Source organism: Hypanus sabinus, unplaced genomic scaffold (genome assembly GCF_030144855.1).
Source record: "Hypanus sabinus isolate sHypSab1 unplaced genomic scaffold, sHypSab1.hap1 scaffold_1713, whole genome shotgun sequence".
NCBI classification, from domain to species: domain Eukaryota; kingdom Metazoa; phylum Chordata; class Chondrichthyes; order Myliobatiformes; family Dasyatidae; genus Hypanus; species Hypanus sabinus.
Genome location: NW_026779798.1, coordinates 14255 through 36597, shown reverse-complemented (window position 1 = coordinate 36597; position 22343 = coordinate 14255). Strand labels below are relative to the sequence as shown.

General features: G+C 44.0%; 1 protein-coding gene across 1 annotated transcript in view; it reads right to left on the bottom strand.

Moving 5' to 3' along the window:
• LOC132387303 (uncharacterized) overlaps window positions 1-22343 on the bottom strand; it is a gene marked incomplete at its 3' end in the record, with an annotated part of 47553 nt that overhangs the window by 13112 nt on the left and 12098 nt on the right. The window contains exons 2-6 of the mRNA XM_059959660.1: window positions 17045-17203; window positions 15551-15647; window positions 11595-11761; window positions 6350-6521; window positions 6177-6242 (exon numbers count right to left, since the gene is read on the bottom strand). Of these exons, the coding sequence (XP_059815643.1) occupies window positions 6177-6242; window positions 6350-6521; window positions 11595-11761; window positions 15551-15560 (415 nt within the window). The remainder of the gene's footprint in view (window positions 1-6176; window positions 6243-6349; window positions 6522-11594; window positions 11762-15550; window positions 15648-17044; window positions 17204-22343) is intronic.

Genomic DNA, 22343 nt, shown 5'->3' with positions numbered 1-22343 from the left:
GCCCTTTTCAGGTTTAGAACGTCAAGCCGAGGACCAGATCTATCTTTATCCATGATCAAGTTGAAACTAATGACGTTATGATCACTGGAACGAATGTGCTCCCCTACGCACACTTCCGTCACCTGCCCTAACTCATTTCCTAATAGGAGATCTAATATTGCATCTTCCCTCGTTGGTACATCTATATATTGTTTTAGAAAACTTTCCTGAACACATTTTACAAACTCTAACCCATCTAGACGTTTAACAGTCTGGGAGTCCCAATACTTGTGTGGAAAATTAAAATTTCTGTCTCCTGCAGTTGTCTGTTATCTGTTTGCAGATTTGCTCCTCCAATTCTCGCTGACTATTGGGTAGTCCATAATACAACCCTATTAATGTGGTCATACCTGCCTGTTTCTCAACTCCACCCATATGGCCTCAGTAGACAAGCCATCTAATCTGTCCTGCTGAATCACTGCTGTAATATTTTCCCACCACCCACCCTTCATCCCTCTGTCTCTATCACGTCTGAAACATCAGAACCCTGGAACACTGAGCTGCCAGTCCTGCCCCTCCTGTAGCCAAGTTTCAGTAATGGCTATGATGTCATAACTCCATGTGTCAATCCAGGCCCTCAGCTCATCTGCCTTTCCCACAACACTCCACGCTTTGAAATATACACACCTCAGAAGATTATTACCAACACACACAACCTTGCTATTTGTGACTTTGCATGAACTACCAACATCATTTATTTTTACCCCCGTTCCACTATCGACTCTGGCACTCTAGTTCCCATCTAGTTTAAACCCTCCCCAATAAAACTAGCAAACTTCCCTGCAAGTATATTGGTGCCCTTGTAGTTCAGGTGTAACCCGTCTCTCTTGTACAGGTCCCACCTGCCCCTGAAGAGGTCCCGATGATCTAGAAATCTGAAACCCTGCCCCCTACACCAGTTTCTCAGCCACGTGTTCATCTGCCAGAGCATCGCACTCTTACCCTCACTGGCACGTGATCCAGGCAGCAATCCGAAGATTACTACCCTCTATCTCCTGTTTTTCAATTTCCTACCAAGCTCTCTGTCCTCACTCTTCAGGACATCCTGACTATTTCTACCTATGTCATTGGTACCGATGTGTACCACGACATCTGGCTGATCACCCTCCCACCTCAGAATGCTATGCACGCGATCAGAGATATCCCTGACCATGGCACCCTGGAGGCAACAAACCATCCGGGAGTCTCTGTCACAACCACAGTATCTCCTGTCTGTACCCCTGACTCTGGAATCCCCTATCACTACCGCTCTCCTCTTCCTCCTCCCTCCGTTCTGCACTGCAGAACCAGACTCAGTGCCAGAGATCCGGCTGCCGCAGCTTGTCCCAGGTAAGCCATCCTCCCCACGCCCCCCAACAGTATCCAAATTGGTATACATATTTTGGAGTGGAATGGCCACAAAAGAACCCTGCATTAACTGCCCTTCCCCCTTCACTCAACTGACGGTAATCCAATTACCTGTGCCCTGTTCCTTAGGTGTAACTACCTCCTGGAAGCTACTATCTATAACCTGCTCAGTCTCCCGAATGATCCGGAGGTCATCCAGCTCCTGCTCCAGTTCCCTAAAGCGCTATGTTAGGAGCTGCAGCTGGATGCACTTCTTGCAGGGATCATTGTCAGGAACACTGGAGGTCTCCCTGACTTCCCACATCCTGCAAGAGGAGCATTCCGACATCCTGCCTGGCATATTCTCTCGTCTGAACAAAAAAAAAAAACAGAAAAACAGTTCGGTGAGATGGTTGAGGACGTTGGGATGGGCCCCTAAATGCAAACGATTTTCTATAGGGGCACCATTTTGTGTATCCTGACTGGCTGCATCACTGCCTGGTATGGGAACTGTACTTCTCTCAATTGCAGTACTCTGCAGAGAGTGGTGCGGACAGCCCAGTGCATCTGTAGATGTGAACCTCCTACTACTAAGGTCATTTCGGACGGGGTAAAAAGGGCCCGAAGGATCATTCTGGACCCAAGTCTCACCAGGCACAAACTGTTCCAGCTGCTACCATTCGGGAAATGGTACCACAGCTGAATAGCCAGGACCAACAGGCTCCGGGACAGCTTCTTCCACCAGAGCATCAGACTGATTAATTCACGCTGATACAATTCTATTTCCACAATTGTGTACATAAATACAGACTCACTGCACACACTTTACTGTAATCGTGCTGATGGCGCAGAAAAACAACTTTCACGACATGTGTCCATGATATTAACTGATCCTGAAAATTTTTATCTGGCTGCTGTCTCATTTTTTTAGATCTGTTATTCATCATCCTCATACTGTCCTCGTTGATATCAATCCAAGTGCGCTCCAGTGCACATGGTGTTTTCCAGAAATTGTTATTTAAGTTATTACTTTTTTGTATATTTTCCAGATCTGTTTCAGAGCAGGATAATTTACCAAAATTACACATCAATATGGGCACAGTGAGTGTTTACTACCTTCGTTATATTTTTACTGTTCAGCTCTGATTGGCAGATTTTCTTGATCCTTGATGTAAATTCAAAGTTTGTTCAGCCAAGCAGTAAATTCGGATTTTCTTCAGCCTTGAAGTAAATTTTGTTAGAAGGTTTTCCTTTATCACACGATGATCTATTTTCTTTGCTTATTGATATCCTAAATATCCGTTTCATATTCTGTTGCATTGCATCCCGATGCTCTGTTTGATATTCTACCGGCTCTATTACACCTTTCTTTATGTTTAATCATGTTCTGTACTTTCCTAGTCTGAAGTTCATGCTTATATATTTGGAAATTAGTTCCAGTATTTGAAATGTTTGTTTCAGCTTTACTGATGCAAGAGCAAATAATTTCAAATCCTCAATGTATAGCTGTGTCAAGGTAAAATTTGTATTTTTTTCTGATTAGATACCTGATTTTTGTCTGTTTCAGTAAATTATGAGTGGGCTTAAAACCAGACAAAACCACAGTGGGCTTAGTGAGTCGCTTTGGAAAATCCCTCCATTTATTTTGATAGTGGTCGTTGTTCCTCTGTGGTTGCTACTAGGACGATTATTTTACGCGAATGCTTCATCAGTTCTAGAAATTTCACAAGCATTGTATGAATTTTATATATATTTGGAACTTCTCTTAAACACACGAGGAACAGAATCAGATGTGTTTTTTTTATTGACAATATAACACTGTAAGTTTTCTGCTTTCCACAGTGTTTGAAATAGAATTACATAATCTGTTATCTGTTGTTCAAACCCAAACGGTATTCTGTCTGCTCTCCTGTGAGTATATTGTGATTATCGAAGTTGTTATCTGAGTTGTTATTAGTTATGAGATGTACGATGCTATCATTTTAGATATAAAATTGTCTTATTTTTGTTGAGAGCCAATAATAACATAGTAGGTGACCATTTAGCAGTCTTATAAATGCAGAAAAAAGCTGTCTTTGAGGCTGGTGGTATATACCTTCAGCCTTTTATATGTTCTCCCCCATGGGAGTATGACAGAGAGGATGTATGAGGTGGTTTGGGGTTCAGCAGCAAGGCTTTGGTTCGGGTTTGTGTCTTGCCAGCTTGATTGAGTTCCTCCAGGAGGTGACAAAGGTGATGGATGCAGTTACACATGGATATTGTCTACTTGTATATTGGTAGAGTGTTTGACAAAGTTCCACATGGGAGGCTCATACAGAATATTAACATGCTTGAGAACTGTGGGGAATTGTCCTGGCTGCCGGGGACACAAACTGGGAGAAATTTCTTGGCAGCCGGGTGGTGAATCTGTGAAGTTATTGTCATAGACGGCTGAGTGAGACACTTGATTGAATATATTTAACATGCAGCTCGATATGTTCCTGATTATGAAGAATGTCAACGTTTACTGGGAAAATGGGGTAGAGAGGAATTGAAGAGTAAATTCACTGAGCCGAATGGCTTAGTTCTGCTACTAGGTCTTATGGTTTAGTGAACATCTGGAGTCTTGTGTTCACTTCTGATTGTCCAGCTCTTGGAAGGATTGGAGAGGGTGAAGAACAGGTTCATCAGGATCTTGCCTGGAGTCGGTGACATGTGCTACAAGTAGAAGTTCGATAAACTTGGTTTGTTTATTCTGGAGTTAAAATAGAGATCTGACAGAGGTGTACAAGTTTGAGAGATGAGAGTTTGGTCGACAGCCTATATTTTGTTGTTTTATTTTTACATATGACTGGTGTCTGGTACCAGAGGGCATTTGGTTAAGGTGAGATGGGGTAAATTTACAGCAATTGTGGGTAGTTTTTTAACATAGTTGTGGGTGCCTGGAATTTACTGTCTGAGTCAACATGGCTTTGTGAAGGGAAGGTCGTGCCTCACGAGGCTAATTGAGTTTTTTGAAGAGGTAACAAAAAGCAATTGATGAAGGTACAGTAATGTGGTCGACATGGAGACACTCACGAGAGACTCATCCAGAAAGTCATGAGGCACGGGATAGGTGGAACCTTGGCTGTTTGGATAAATAATTGGCTTACAGGAAAAAAGCAGAGGGTAGTAGTGGAAGGAAAGTATTCTGCCTGGAGGTCTGTGACTAGTGGAGTGCCGCAGGGATCTGTCCTGGGGCCCCTGCTATTTGTGATTTTTATAAATGACCTGGATGTAGAGGAGGAAGAATGGGTGAGTAAATTTGTGGATGACATGAAGATTGGAGGAGTTGTGGATGGAGCTGCAGGTTGTCGAAGGTTACAAGAGGATATAGACGGTGCAGATTTGGGCAGAAAAGTGGCAGATAGGGTTCAATCCGGATAAGTGTGAGGAGATGCATTTTGGAAGGACAAAACAGAATACTGTGTACAAGTTTAATCGTTGGTTACTTAAGAGTGTGAATGAACAGAGGGACATTGGGGTTCAAAACAATACATCCCTTAAGGTCGCTGCATGGGTTGATAGGATAGTTAAGAACTCCCATGGGATGCTAGGCTTCATTAATAGGGAGATTGAGTTCAAGTGTGGAGAGACAAAGTTGCAGATCTACAACTCTCTGGTGAGACCGCACTTAGAGTATTGTGTTCAATTCCGGTCACCTCATTATAGGAAGGATGTGGAAGTCATGCCGAGGGTGCAGAGGAGATTTACCAGGATGTTGCCTGGTTTGGAGAACAAGTCATGTGAAGCAAGGTTAGCAGAGCTGGGACTTTTCTCTTTGGAGCGCAGAAGGATGAGAGAGCACTTGATAGAGGTCTAAAAAACTAATAAGAGGCATAGATAGTGTGGATTGCTAGTACCTGTTTCCCAGGTCACCAACAGCAAACACTAGAGGGCGTATGTACAAAGTTAATGGAGGGAAGTTTAGGGGAGACATCAGGGGTAAGTTTTTTACAAAGGTTTGTGGGTGCCTGGAACAACTTGCCAGGGATGGTGGTGGAAGCTAAAACATTAAGGGTATTTAAGAACCTCTTGGACAGGCACATGAATGAAAGAAAAATAGAGGGTCACGGGGTAGTGTGGGTTTAGTACTCTTTTTAAAGGAATACGTGGGTCGGCACAACATCCAGGGCGGAAGAGCCTGTACCGTGCTGTAGTATTCTAGTGTCTAGAGTGTAGTGACTAGGGTCATGTCGGAGGTAACTGTGTGATAGATGCTCCTAGTTATACATGAATGTGCAGGAAATGCAAGGAAATGGTCAATAATATAAGAAAGGATACCAATGTATATACTTTTTTCTTTCCCAGATATATAAATAGTGAAAAAAGGGAGAGGGTCGATATCGGACCACTAGAAACTGCTGTTGTAGTTGCAGTAACGGGTGAAAAGGAAACGCCAGACAAACTCTTTGCAAGTCACTGGCAGAATTCCAAAAGGTAAAGAACATCAGCGAACAGAATTGCATGTAGTGCTATTACAGAGGAAAAGGGGCTTGGAAGATGAAAGGTCTGAAGATAGAAAAGTCACCTTGACTGGGTCAAGGAGTCTCCCAAGGGTGTGCGGGGATTCCCAGAGCGTTAGGACTTGGAGTGAAGGCTTCATCAGAACCAACAGCTGGATTAATAGAAAAATACAATGTAGAATATTCAAGTTGCAAGAGAGATTCTTTGAATTGTTACTTGAATCCAGATAGCGCAGAATGATTAATGGCGAATTTTGATTCCCAGGTTTTACCAAGTCACAGACTAACACTTGAGATGTGGTTTAAACTGTGCATTTGATCACTCACCTATCAGCTGAGTGGGTAATTCCGATAAACCTTGGGCGATGTTCATGTATTCCTGTGGATCAGGACCTGTTTAAATATAAAAATGAATCCATTGAAACAGAGCTGAAATAATTAAAATAACTAAATTGTTTATCTCATTGTGCCTTTGTGTTCAGTGTGTGGTTTTAACATACCGAGCTCCTGTATTTCCCTCAGTATTCTGTCCAACTTCGGTAACTCAGTCCTCCACATCAGGAAGGATTCCCACATCGCCCTCCGGGCCCGGGAGCCTTTGCCATTCACCAGACTGAGGAAGAGTCTGGAACTCTCTGCCCGGTTTCCCTTCTCTGTCAGCTCAGTGACTTTCTACAAATGGAAACAATGGACTTACTGTGGAGCAGACAGACAGACATGGAGAATGTGCAGGAAAGTATCTGTTCATGGCACCAGTAGCTTCAGAACAGATGCAGTCACTGGGCTGCTGCCTCATCCTCCCTGGGTTCAGTCATTAACAGAGAAACAGTAACTGAAGGAAATTCTAAATCAATAGTGTGTAAGAATAAGGATTTACTGACACTCTGCAGTAGATGCGATGTGATTAATTTCCTTGATCTGTCAATGTGCAGCATTACATCAACAAGATGTGACAACAAGAACGGAAGAGAGGGGAGAGAGAGAGAGCAAAATCAAATGGATGGCGGGCATCACTGAATCATGGCTGACAAAAGTTTATAGTTGGGTGGTTAAATCCAAGGATAAATATTGAAACGAAAGGATACGCAGGTAGGTGAAAGTGTTGGGTCGAAACTGCTGTCATTAAAAATGAGAAGTCCTGAGAAAGAGGTGAGGTCGGATTAGATGATTTGGATGTTAAGAAACTGCGTGGGTAAAGTGACCCTGAAGGAAATTATATACAGGCATGTTAACAGTAGCCAGGATGTGGGCTACAAATTACAACGGGGGAGAGGAGTGGCATGGAAAAAGGTCAATGCTAAAATTGTCACGGGGAGTTTCAATATCCAGGTAGCTTTGGAAAATCAGGTCGGTACTGAATCCCAAGTGAAGGAATGTATAGAATGCCTATGAGATGGCTTCTGAGAGAAGCTTATGGTTGAGCCCACTACAGGAAAAGCAGATCTGGATTCTGTGTTGTGTATTGAACCAGATTTGATTAGAGAGCTTCAGCTGAATAAACCCTTAAGAGGCAGTGATCATAAAATAGAAAAACTCAGCCAGCAGGTTGAAAGGGAGAAGGTAAGGTTAGAGGTATCAGTGCTACAGTCGAATAAATGAATTACCTCGGCATGAGAGCGGAGCTGGGCATTAATAAATTCGAAAATGACACTAACAGGGACAATGGCAGAGCAGGAATGGCTGAAGTTTCTCGGAGGACAAACAATCACAATGATGAAGAATTATTCTAAAGGGAGGATGATCAACCGTGGCTGACGAGGTAGTCAAAGCAGCACAAAAGCAAAGGTGAGGGCACAGAGTATTACAAAATATAGCAGAAAGCTGGAGGACTGGGATGTTTTTACTAATCAACAGAAGGTAATTCAAAAACCGTAAATAGAGAAAATATGAAATAGGAAGGCAGGCGAGAGAATAATGTAAGATAGCTTACCAAAATGTACGTCTGATATATGAAGATTGAAAGAGAGGAGAGTGGATATTGGACCACTGGAAAATGACAGTGTAGCGGTCCTGTCAGGGGACAAGGAAATGCCGGAAGATATTGGTCAGCATTTTGCGTCAGTCCTCATTGTAAAAACACTAGAACGTGCCAGATATTTGAGAATGTCCGGTGGCAGAAGTGAGTTTATTTGCAATTATTGCGGAGAAGTCGATCGGAAAGCTGAAAGTTCTGAAGATAGATGAGTCCAGATGAACTCACCCGATTGCTTCTGAAAGAGGAGGCTGAAGAGATTGTGGAGACATTAGTAATGATCGCTCAAGAATCACTAGATTTTGGAATGGTTCCGGAGGACTGATCATTTTTAAACTATAGGCCAGTTAGTCTGATCAGCGTTTGGGAAGAAGTCAGCAGCTGATAATCGAGGATAAGGTTTCGGGGTATTAAGACGCACATGATAAGAAAAAGGCCAACATCCATGGAAGGGAATCATGCCTGACAGAACTGTTGGAATTTTTTCAGAGAACAGCATGCTGGGTCGACAACAGTGGGCATATACTTTAGCAGAAATAATGAAGAAGTAGACTACTTTTGAATCTGGGAGAAAATTCAGAAATCGGAGTTGTAAAGGGTCTCTGGAGACCTGGTGCAGGATTCCGTGCAGGTTGAGTCTGTGTTAGGAAAGACAAATACAATGCTAACATTCACTTCGAGAGGATCAGAATATAAGCACAAGCACTGGCCAGACCGCACCTGCATATTTTGATCCCCTGATCAGAGAAAATATGTGATGGCGTTGTGAAAAATCCAGAGAGGAATCTAACCGAACAGAACCAGTGATATTAAACTAGATTTTGATGGGAATGGATCCTGGATGCACCTGTAGTGGCTGGAGTGTGGAAGGATGAGGGGGAATCTAATTGCAACCTGTGGAATATCAAAAGGCATTGAGAGGACGTGGAGATGATGCTTCTAAGTGGGGGAGTCTAGAACCGGACAGAACAGCCTCAGATTAGAGGGACGTCCATTTAGAGCAGAGATGAGGAGATTATTTAGCTGAGGAGTAGTGAATCTGTAGAATTCATTGGCAGTGACAGCTGCGGAGAATAGGTCATTGAGTATATTTAAAACAGAGGTTGATATCTTCTTGACTAGTGATCAGAAAAGTTCACTGGGCGAAGGCAGTAGAATGGGGTTGAGGGGGATAGTAAATCCCCATGATGTAATGGCGGAGCAGAATCGATGGGCCTAATGGACAATTGTGCTCTTATGGTCTCATGATGTGTAAAGACAAAATAAGATTAAGAAATGTCAGTGCGGCTATCTTATAATGGAGATGGTTACTGCCTGGCACTCATACTGTAAAATGGTAATGACTTCCTGAACGCAGGCATGGGCTTCCTGATTAACTGAAAAATTATGAATTAAACTTTGAATAGTCTTCAAGCAACATACACCTATGCTGGAATTAAGGTAACTGAATATGGATGGGCTTAGGACATTGCTCTGAGAAATAAGAGAGGCAGCGTTTAAGGGTAAGCACAACGTTGTGGGCCGAAGGGCCTGTACCGTGCTGTACTTTTCTATGTTCTATGTTCTCTGTCCCGGATTTGAATGAATGATCTCCTAGAACAGTTACCAGTAGGGAATTGGAAAGGTTTTCCATAACACGATTAATGGACAACAATTATGTAACAAATCTGCATAATTCCCTGATGGTCCACTGCACTGTAAAATAATCCCTCAGTTTCACTACTACCAGGTCTGAGGAGTTACCGTTGTGAAAGAAATTTAACCAGTAAAGCAGACGTCTCCAGATGACGAATTTATAGATCGGCATCATATTTACAGATTACCCATCTTGCCTTTGGATAATGCCTGTGTGATTCATTACAAACAGCGCCAATGTATCCCAACGGGAACAGAGTTCCTCACGGGTGCAACACACTTGGATTTTCTAATACCACTCATGGCTGAATAGGTCAGATCTAGGACAAGACAATCACTGTTTGTGAGCTCCAAGGAGCTGAAATGGTGTGTCCCTGTCTCTCATTAGTCAGATATTCAGCAAGTTAGCAGATTTATTTTTTGTTTGCCCCTTCCCTTTCAGGACAACCTGTTGATTTTTTGGGATCATGAGATATCAGCCAGTCAGCAGATTTATGTTTTGTGCTTTCTTCTGCACTTTTAGATCAAACTATTGATGTTTGTGGTCGTACGATATCAGCTTTCACATTCAATCAATCTCAGAGTTTTTCGTGGAAGTTAACAAGAAAGTTGATGCAGGCAAGGTTGTGGATATTGTCTACATGGACGTCAGCACAATATTTGTCAAGGTCCCGTATAGGAGGTCGGTCTAGAAGATTCAGTTGCTTAGCATTCAAGATAAAGTAGTAAACTGGATTAGACACTATAGATTGTTGCATTTCTGATTGGTGCCTGTATCTCGTGCAGTGTCACGGGGATCGGTGCTGTGCCAGTTGTTGTTTGTCATCTATATCAATGATCTGGATGAAATTACGGTTAACAGCATCAGCAAATTTGCTGTTGACTCCGACATTTGGAAGGTGCAGTGGACAAAGAGGAAGACTACACGACCTTGCAGTGAGGTCTGGACCAACTGAAGAATGCGCTTAAAAGGGGAAGATGCAACTTAATGCAGGCTGATGGACCAATCAGGGTAGATCTTACTGAGAGACCGGTAGAACAAAGTGATCTGGGAATACAGGAACATAAGTCATTAAAAGTGGCAGCAAATGTTGCTAGGCTCTGAAAGAAAGTTTCTTAGCGCATTAACCTTGGTAAATGAAAATATCGTGTACGATATGATGTTGTATAAGACGTTGGAGAGGCCTATGGAGAGACAGATGGAAATAAGTTTGAAAGAGTACAGAAAAAAACATTACAAGGATGTTACCTGGACTGGAAAACCTAAGTTATAAGAAAAGAGTGAACTGATTAGGACTTTATTCGTTGGAACATGAAAGACTGAGCGGAGATTTGATAGAAGTGTACACAATTACATTGGGATATAGATCGGATAAATGCAAGCAGGCATTTTGTACTGAGGTAAAGAGGTACTACAACAAGAGGTTATCAGTAAAGGGTGAAAGGTGAGAAGTTCAAAGGGTACAAAGGTGAAACCTGTTTACTCAGAGGGTGGTCAGAGTGCGAAACGAGCTAGCAGGGCAAGTAGTGCAAGTGCTGAAGAGAATTCTGAATAGATGCTTGCGTAATGAGTGTATCGAGCGCCATGGCCCGGTGCAGGTCAATGGGAATAAGTAGATTCTGTAGTCTGGCATGGAATAGATGGGCCAAAAGGCCTGTTTCTGTACTGTAATTTGCTGTGACTATGACAAGTCAGCCACACATTGTTTGGGATCTCACAGAGCCAAGACAAGCTGTGGTTAGCTGGTTTCCCTCCCTCAGGTACCGCAGTGAAGCCGGTTGACCCAATTGACAGTTTAATACTCATCCTGGATTAATGAGATGAGGTGAAGCTACCCGACGGTTCAGCCAAGTTTTGAAATTAGTTTCAGACTGAATGACTTTTGGAAGTCCAGATATGCAGCCACTGCTCTTACTTCACACTGATAAATACAACAGGTGACACAGGAAAAGGTGATGCTAAACCTGCAGTTCCCAGTGCTCCCCACCTTAAAAACTGAAACCAGATCTGCGAGAGACAAGTCAGAGCTCAATGTCTCCATTCCCAGGTCGATCTCCTAAAACGTGCAGGAGATTAAGGTTGATCACAATTCCCCCTGATACCAGCAGATCAGTGACAATACACGAACTGCACTCACCTCATTTTCTTCTCTACTGAAATGTCCCTCCTTTGTCAACATCAAACCGAGTCTCTCAACCTTTTCTTCAATTGCTTGTTTGAGTCTGTCCCTGTAGAACTTTGTCAGTTGGTACAGTCGATATTCCTCCCCCTCTGCCAGGAGGTCGGAGATTGTAAACTCTGGCTCTGTGAATATAAAAAGGTAAATGTAGGCGTGAACTCAGATATCCCTCGTCTCCACCGTTCTCACCCAACTCAACAAAAAACCATGTCTTGAACCTGCCTCCAGATACAAAATTGGATTAATTCTCCATCTCCAACACCATCACACTGAGCACGGAGTCTCCCTCTGGCTGTGTGCACAGACCACTGCTGTTCACTCTGCTGACCCACGACTGTGCTGCAACACACAGCAAGAACGACAAGTCAGCTTACAGAGAGGAGGTGCAGCAGCTAACGGACTGGTGCAGAGCCAGCAGCCTGTCTCTGACTGTGAACAAAACTAATTTCTTGGTGTACATCTAGCTGAGAATCTCAACTGGTCCCACAACACCAGCTCCACAGAAAAGAAAGCCCAGCAGCGTCTCCACTTTCTGCGAATGCTGAGGAAAGTCCATCTCCCACCCCCCATCCTCATCACATTCTACAGGGGTTGTATTGAGAGCATCCTGAGCAGCTGCACCACTGCCTGGTTCGGAAATTGCACCATCTCAGACCGCAAGACCCTGTAGCATATAGTGAAGCCAGCTGAGAAGACCATCGAAGTCTCTCTTCCCGCCATCACGGACACTTACGCCACACGCTGCATCCGTAAAGCCAGCAGCATTATAAAGGATCCATGCACCCCTCGTACAATCTCTTCTCCCTCCTGCCAGCTGGGAACATGCACCGAAGCATTTGGGCTCTCCCGGCCAGACTACGTAACAGTTTCTTCCCCCAAGCTATCAGAATCCACAATACCCAGCGCCTGGACTGACACCTTATTGCCCTATTGTCACGTATATAATGTCTGCACTGTTTTGTGCACTTTATGTAGTCCTAGATTGGTGTGTAGTTTAGTGTAGTTGTTGTGTGTGTGTTTCTTTTCCTCTGTGTTGATTTTTACGTAGTTCAGTCTAATTTGTGTAATGTGTCATGTAACACCATGGTCCTGAAAAACGACTCATTTTTACTATGTACTGTATCAGCAGTAATGGTCGAAATGGCAATATAAATCTGACTTGACTTGACTTGAATCTAACACTTGCCTTAAAGCCTAACCAACAATGTTCTAGGCATTACGTAATAGAAGAACCACATTTAATATAAACCAGTCCATCCCCCATCCGACCCATTCACCTATTTAAATTTGGATGGGCATAAATGTTGGGACTGTTGGTAATATTCGCTTCCCAGAGATACTCTCTCCATCCTGGCGAATACATTTCCCCTGATACACATCCCGGAAACACTCTCCTCATCTGGACAGCTGCATTTCCTCCAATTCACATCCTGGAAATCCTCAGAGCAGGTAGTACATTTCCTGTAGTGGGGTAATGGCTGCCCAGTGCACCACATGTACCACACCCACACATTTTCCCTCTCCTCCGACCAACCCTCCAACAAGGCCTCACCTTTACCCTCCACCCTGCCGCATTCTGTGAGCACATCACCCTCATATTTCACTCACCCGCTCCTTCTTTGGGACTTGACAGTTCTGTGTTCAATGAGCTTCCGAGCTGACAGGCAGTCGCCTCACTTGTGCCAGTTCCAGGGTCCGGATCTGTGTCTCTGACGTCACTGTCTCTGGGCTGAATTTGCTCCTCCTCCTCTGCGGCCGTACCGCATTCCATTGGGACACCGCTCTCAATCTGACTCTGCTTTGGTACCTTGCTTCCCGTGTCCAGATCATCTTCCCTCGATGATCTGCCTGTTAAAATCCTCTTCAGTCTTTTCCCTGCTCGTTTCCATTTCGCACCTGAAATAAGTGATGAATTGCAGGTTATACAAGTATGATTTAGATCTGAGCAAAACTGATTCAGTTTGCAATGGAGCCGAGACTCTGGCTGACCAGATTTGGAGTGGAACTCTGCTGGTTAATGTGACCCGTACATCCTGTCAGGTGACCATCACGATAAGCCGGTGACTGGACACATTTACTCCCAATAAAATAGCACGGCAAGCGCAGTAATACTAATCACAGCAGTTGAACACACGGGTGACCACGGGATCATAATGCACCGGTGTCCGGTGATACTGGGAAATATCACTGTGATTACCTTCCACAAGCTAAAATCTCCCTCGGTCACTAACTGTCCAGTAGTCTGTGTCACACAAAGACCAGGAACGGGATTACACATGGTCCAGTCTGCTGGATCACACATTCTCCACTTGCTTTGTCACACGAGGAGCTGGAGACTGGACAAGGGGACTGGAGTCCCCTTGGTCACCGACTGACCATTCCCTTGAGACACACGTCCTCTGGTCCCCTGGGTCGCAGGCTGTATATTCCCTTGCGATCTATGCTGTCCTCTCCCCTGGGTGCCATCTTCTGCCCTACCTGCTGATCATCATGTAACAACTATGCATGTCATTGGCAAAGTCTTGGTTCTAGAGCTTTGTGTGTAGTTGCAGTTGCTAATCTATAGGATGGAGGTGATGAAGCTGGAAAGTGTGAAGTGAAGAATGAACACTATGGTACTGGGCTAGGGTGTTGTTTTTTGTGTTATATGGTTGGGCTGGGACAGCTTGCCCTGGAGCTCAGGAGCTTGAAGGGTGATCTTACACACACACACACACACACACACACACACACACACACACACACACACACACACACACACATACACATACAGTAATCAGGTGTGCAGATAGGGTAGATGGCCACAGTCTTTTTGCCCGGGTAAGGAAGTCTGAGGCTCGAGGGCAGAGATTTAAAAGGGACCAAAGGGGCATTTTTTCACGTGGTAGCTGATGGGTATAAATTACATGCATCCGGAAGAGGCCGCAAACACAAATAAAATTACAAAATTGAGAGAATGTGGGCAGGAAAAAGGGGAGAAGAAGTTTACGAGGGAAGTTTGGGAAAACTGCAGGAAAATGGGACATTTAGATCAGCATGAATTATCTGGGCCGAAGGACCCGTTTCCAGGCTGGAGCATCGTTTTTATTCCACCTGGAATCTCAGATTTGAGCACAATCACATTGTCTACAGGTGACAGAGACATTTGGTCATTGGTTATGCCGGGTTTCCCAGCCAAGATCCTGGGAGTTTAAATTCAGGTAGAAGATCATATCAAGAAGGAAATATTTAGAAACTCAGGTTCACCATTTCTCCACAGCCCAGACATTCACTGGGGTGTTAAAACTCCGAAGCAGATCACAAATGTATCTACAATGAGCTGCCTCCTGATCCTCAGCCATTCCCAGCACCGGCAATGATCTCCGCTCCGCTGCCGAAAACAGATTTCGGTGACACCCCTCCTCCTTTGTGTAGCAGGCAAGAAAAACCAAGGGGGAGTTGGCAGCTTTCCCTCCAAAACCTGAAATGCTGTGTTATCATAGAATCTCTGAAATACCTGAAATGCTCCTATCATCTGCTTCTGAATTTTATGTGAAAGTTGAGGATGTCTTACACATCAGGGCCTGTCTGGAGGTGAAATGGACCCTGACCCTGAACATGGACATAAACCACAAGATCACTGTCACATTCCTGTCTGTGTTTCACTCACGACCACCTGATTCAGGAGCCCCTGCTCCTTTCACTCAGCTGAAGCTTTGTATGATGAGCGGAGTGATTCGACCATTACTGGTGTCAGGTCCCTGCGCTGGAACTGTTGGGTTGATCAATTACTCAAGGCCGCTTTACCAGTGGGATAAATGACACTGCTGGATGAAACTCTTCTATGCACTGTTAACACCTCTGTCATTTCTTTCATCTGAATTATTGTGTACAAACGCGATAAAAGTTTAATTCAAAGACCCCTGTGATCATACCTTTGTCCATTCTGATTCTGACTGACGATTGTTGATTGTCGTCGTCTTGTTCACACTTTGGTCGCTCTGCAGGACAGCTCCACCTGCTGGTGAGGCTCTAAATTTCACAACAAGCAGACAGTGAGTCAGAGAGTACGACTACTTTGCAAATATGACAGTATTTCCATCCCCTGTAGCATTTGGCATGGGGACCAAACATTCCCTGTTAGTAACCACTTCCACACCATACCTGTTCACTGATACCTGGCGCATCTACTGACAGAGTCACAGAGCAATAAAATGCAAATTCAGAGTGTTCAGCCCAACGAGACAATGCCAACCACAGTGCCCACTGAGATGGTCACAATTTCCTGTGATGGGGCCATCTCCGTTCTGGCCTTTTCACTCCATCTACACACCCCAAATGCTTTTTGAATTATGGAACTGCACCTGCCTCATCCACTTCCTCTGGTTGTTTCCTCCACATGATCCCCAACATCTGCATGAATCCGCTGCTGATCAGATTGGGTTTGCAATCTCTTTACCAGCCCCTGTCCATTTAGATCCCCTAGATGCTACGATAATCTTCTCTGTGAACAGCAACTACTAATGTTGTGCATTCTGCGAACTTACCAGTCAAGTAATCCTTGTGCAACCGCATCCAAATTATTGCTACAAAATAACGAATATCAAAGGTCCCAACTTGTAGCCCCACGGCACACCGCTAATTACTCGCCTCCATGGCGAGGAGAAATTTTCAACCACCACTCTTTGCTTGCTACTTTGAAGCTAATTTAGAATACATCCAATTTGCTCTCTCCGGACAGCGTGGAACCTGATCATCGAGACCAAGCTGCCATGTGGCACCTTGTCAAATGCTTTACTGAAGGCCCTTGCACAACATCCATGGGAACATAACTTTGAATTTCCACCTCTGCTTAATGTCACCTTCACAGGTTCTGACAATGTAATTAGCAGAAATGTACTTGATGAGGCCAAGGTATGTCAAGGGAAATTATGGTTTGCTATGTGCTAGTTAGGACTGAATAAAAGTCAGTGTTGGAATATTTTGCTTTATAAATGGTCTGTTCTCAGCAGAGGCCTACTCGACGATATATTCGAGGGTAAGTATATCACTGCAGATTGCAATAGCCAATGGGATCAAAGGCATGTTGCTGCAGTTCATGGTAATTCCACATTTCTACAATCACTACAACTCGACACACGTGGGACTTCCTATCAAGGGAGGAAATTGTCAACGCATTTTAAGATGATTATAACGTAACAAGGAAACATCAGAACTAACCAAAAGCTTCTTCAAATGATGCAGCACCTTCAAATGAGCAAACACTCAGAGAATGTGAGTGACTTTAAAGAGCTGGGCTTCTGAAAGCACATTACCAGACCTGGAGTGATTGCAACTTGCTCTGACCGAGGCATTCCACCTATTTCGTACCTTCCTTTGTAAAGATATGTAATGTTTGCAGGACCAGTGTTCGAGTGAATGAGACTCACCAGACTTTCTCCTGACTGAATCAATGAAAACTCTTTTTCTCTTCAGTTGGTACTCTCAGTCCTCGGGCTGGTTCACTTGTCGCTGTTCCCTCGTTCTCAGTCGTGGCTTCTTTCCAGCTGTCGGCTTTTCTTCCAATAAATCTCTCACCGCAGGTCTAACTTTAACCAGAGAGATAATGAAGCACATTAACAATACAAAGGAGAAACGATATTTCTGCTCATTTTTTTCAAAAGCGAATCTCACAGAAATTTAAACGCTGAAGACAAATAAAAAGATCTCATTGAACAAATCATTAATTGTCCCTCACACGTCACAAATCCTGATACGGGATACGAAGGACTCATCATTCAGTCATGATAAGATATCAGAGCAGAATGAAGTGATTCAGTCCATCGAGTCTCCTCCATCATTCAATCATGGTTGATTTTTTTTCGCCCCAATGCCATATTCCTACGTCCTCTTATAAAGTGCTGGAAACTCGGTACAGCAGATTGCATCTGTGGAAGACCCAGTATCAGAACTGGGATTATCCAGGATGATGCGTGATATGTTGAAAGCTTAATTGCGCAATTTGGCCCAGATCTCATCCTTGCTCATACCTATAATGGGGGTTGTACTACACACAGTGTTCTGAAAATGTAGTAAAAGTGATTATCGGGGCATTAATAGTCATATTTCGAGAGACGAAAACGAAAAGCTCTTGAATTTATAGTAAATTGACCGTCTAGTTGTTCGCTGCTCAGAATTAGTTCTATATTGTTAAGCAGCTGAGCAACATTGCCTCACAGTACGCTCCCACGGGCAAGGCGAAATGATTAATAATTTTTCTTGCGTTATTCATTATTATTTCCTGGATACCAGAGAGGTTCCCGGTGAAACTGTTTTGTCCACTCTATTGACTTTTAACATCTCCTCTATAACAGAAAGCACGATAATGTACAATATTCAATAGTGATTAATATGCATAGAATGCAACATGCTTCGTCTCCAATGTTCCCTCTAATTACTATTTTTGCAGCTGCGTGGATTAACCATTGCTCTGAGCCGGGAATTTTCACACAGCCTGAAAAAAGCACAACATCGTTGTTGTGTCCTCTTTTGTAAAATTCATCTATGAATATTTTAGGATGAAGACAGACGAGAAAAAAACAAACATTCTTTTGATTTTAATTACTAAATAAAGTATAGGATAAAAATGCAGTACAAAAAGAAAAAAAAATCAGGTTTCATAAACGTTTATCCGACAGTGTTTAATTCCATCTGCGCTACAACAAAGGCTCCGTTCGCGGGAGCATTTTGGTTATGCAGACGCGCAGTTTAGAGGGAACAGTGACGGGTCTCTCTCTCTCCAGATTATCCCCACCTTATAATTGTGTTTTGTCCACTGCCTTGCCTGAGACAGCCTGTTGTTAGAAACATGCAAATCGTCAACCATCAGGCCCTGATCTCATCCGTGTTCATATTCGAGATGGGTGAGGGTTTGCCTAAATGGGAAATGCACTAAATGGCCTCTTCGGTAGGTACAAGAGTATACCAGCTCATTAATGCGAATCTCTTAATCATCTGCTTGCAACTCAAAGCACAAACACATGCAGATACGGTCAACGGGTTCAGTTGTTATTCAGGCCAAACATCTGAAGAGGAAATAAATGTGATGTAAGTGACGTTGACCGGGGAATGATCGCTGGTGCCAGACCGGGAGGTCTGAGTGTTACGGAAACTGATCAGCAGCTTAGATTCTCAAGTATAAATCTCTTGGTTTACTGAGAATGGTCCGGAATCAAACCAAAGGAAACTCCAGTGAACAGCGGTTCTAAAGGCCCCGTTAATGAGAGAACTCAGTGAGATTGGGCAGACTGATTAAATCCGACAGGAAAGCGGCAAGAACTCAAATAACCACGCACTCCAACAGCGGAGTGCAAGAGAGCGTCACTGAGCACCGAACATAGAATGTGGACGGGGTGCAGCCGCAGTAAACCCCGAGCATTCACTCAGGGTCACATCATTAGGAACAGGGGTACATAAAAACGTGCCCATTGAGTGTAGACCTCCATACTTTTATCAACTGTCAGTGAGATTCATTATAGGAATTTCTATCCTAAATATCACTGCCAGATATATAAAGTATTTGTAAAAACAAAAAACACACAAACAGAATAAAACACACATATTCGTTAATCCACGCAACCCTAAGGACAATATTGAACTGACAGAAACAATAGCATTGCGAGGGCGACCAGTGGGCGTAATAAAGCACAATAGCATTTCCCCTATGACCCTGTCCAGACCTGGTGCTGGACTCCAGGTCTGAATATCTGAATTTTGGGACAGGTTTAAATCACTGATTCTGACACAGTCAGAGGGTTAGTTTTGCTGCAAGGAAGCAACATTAATCGATGAAGACAAAGGAACGTCGTCAATTGCCAGTTGTTTAGCTGACGTGTCCAATCTGTATGTTACGTTGACAGAAACAGATATTTGCAGTGGTGACAAAGGGATTCAGTCTGGTTTATTTCACGTTGGAGAGGTGTGTGGAGTTTTGAAATCAATGCCTTGTGGTGCCACCATCTTTAATTCAGCGTGTTCGGAGTGGAGGGTCACACAGCACGGGAACAGCCTTTGGCCGGCCTTACCTGTTCTGACCATCCACTCACTGTCTTCACTGGTCCCATTGATCAGTACTTGGTTCATAGCCGACTGTCTCTTGGCAGTTTCAATGTTTATCAGGATTATTCCCTGGATCACGTCTTGAATGACGGATCAATATGAAGTACCAGCCAGTTCTCCCGGAGTTTGCTTGTGGCTAGACTGGTCACAAGTGTATTGGTCAAGGCCCCAGCAATCTCTTCACTTGCCTCTCTCTGTAACGTGTGGTATATCCCATCAGGGCCTGGAGACTTTTACGTGTTAATGCACTCTAAGAGACACAACACTGTCTCCTCCCTTACGTTAAAATGCCTGTGTATACTTGTACTCTCCGCACTGGTCTCCCTATCCTCCTTGTCTGGGCGACCAGTGGGCGTAATAAAGCACCATAGCATTTCCCATCTGAACCTGTCCTTACCTGGTGCTGGACTCCTGATTCTGGTTCCAGCGAATCCGAACATCTGAAGTTTATGTCCCTGCAAGTACGTGAACACACCCTGAGCAATATTCAGTTGATAACACGCTCATAAACCTGAACTTCAGCCTCTTCAGCATGTAACGCCACACCTTGTTCCACAATGGTTGTGTTAAACCACATAAAAGCTTTATTTCCATGAACAATGTCACTTTTAACCAGAATTAATACTACAGTGCAAGCGGGGCAGTAATTTCCTCTCTCCAGAATACTTGATCTGCTCTGGAGAGGAATCACAACCCGCATCCTGGTCCGGTTGGGTTGGCGTCGTCACTTCAATTTATTGTACCAGTTAGGGCCAGTTTATTGTCAGATTATAAACTCCAGCGACAGCTCAGGGCAAAGATCGCTGTGGGTTTATTGCACTGAGACAGCAGAAGGAAGGGCGCTCTCAACTCTGATGGAATATTATGTATTTGGAATAATGTTCTCTTTTGAACAAGAGGCATTCCTTTTCTCCAGATTTAACTGTGCCCCCTCTGCCTGGAGCATACTTCAAGGTCACCCTGTTTATAACGAGCCATCTTTAACATTAGTCCGCAGTTGGACCATTGCAGTAATGGACCGACTGGAGAGCGGCTGTCCCGAGATAACCATCTCCCAGAGATAACTAACGGTCAATGTCGACAGCAAGATATGGACGCCCTTCTCCTTCAGCTTATTGCTCACTTACTGGAAACAAGTTACCACATCAGAGTAGCAATCATCATATCCCGCTGGCGAATTTGCCTGGCAACCCGTTTACTTCACACATGCATCCAACAGCTTCGCATTTATTTTAAAGGAACTTGTACCGTTCCTCGTCAGAGAACGATGGGTAAAAACATTAATTTCACTGCCTTTCTTCTCTGTCAGAGTGTGCTGCTGGTATGTTGAATTAGTAACAGGGCATTCGCCCCCTCTGTCCTGTTCCGCCATTCTCTGTGATCACAGCTGGACTCTGATCTCAGTGACACAACTCTGCGACAGACTGCAGAACTTCCCTCCCTTGCCTGTCAAGAATCTCTCCGCTGCAGAAGTTAACTCACAGAAAATAATCCCTGCTTCTCGTTACCTTTGAGGAAGAGCATTCCAAACACACACAAGTTCCACCACATAGAGTGTGGAATTAGTAACAGGACATGCACCCCCTCAGTCCTGTTCCACCATTCTCTGTGATCACAGCTGGACCGTGATCTCAGTGACACATCCCTGCGACCGTCTGCAACACTTCACTCCCTTGTCTGTCAAGGATCTGTGCGCTGCCGAATTTAAAACACTGAAAAAAACAAAACCCTGCTTCTCATTTCCTTTGAAACCAGTTCCACCTCATAAAAATAACCACAACTATCTTCACCTGTTTCAGCTTCCCCTGGAACAGCAACTGATAGTATTGATACGGTAGAAAAACTAGAAATACTTGCCGTGACAAGTGGGCTTATTGAAACACCATAACACAGCCCAGTACAGTCCCTGTTCTCACCTGGTGCTGGACTCCTGAGTCTGGTTTAAGTGAATCCGAGTATCTGAATTTTATTGTCCCTAACAGTAAGTGAACACACCCTGAGCAATGTTCAGTTGATAACACGCTCATAAACCTGAACTTCAGTCTATTCAGCATGTAACGCCACACCTTGTTCCACAACGCTTGCAGTGAACAACGCGAAGTCTCGTTTCTAACATGTGGTTCGAGCCAAAAGTGCGAATTCGCTGCCCGATGCTATGATTACCGTTCTGTCGAAAATTTGATCTGCTCCAGGGAGGGAGCACTACCCGTATCCTGGTTCGGTTCTGTTGGTGTTGTCCCTTTGATTTATTGTTCGCCTTGGGAGCAGTTTATTGTCGGGTTATAAACTCCAGGTACAGCTCAGGGCAAAGATCGTTGTGGTTTTATTGCACGGAGAGAGCAGAAGGAAGGGCGATTGTAAAATATTATGCATTTGGAGTCATTTATATATATATTTCCTTTTGAACACTGGGCATTCCCTAAGTCTTCCCCAGCTGCCTGGAGCTGACTTGAAGCTCAGCCTGTTCAGAGAGAACCATTTTTAACAGAAGTCCACAGTTGGTCCATTACAGTAATGGGCCGATTGTGGAGCAACTGTGCCGAGATAACCATCTCCCAGAGATAACAACCGGTCAAAGTCAACAGCGAGATAAGAACGCCCTTCCCCTTCATCTCATTGCTCACTTACCGG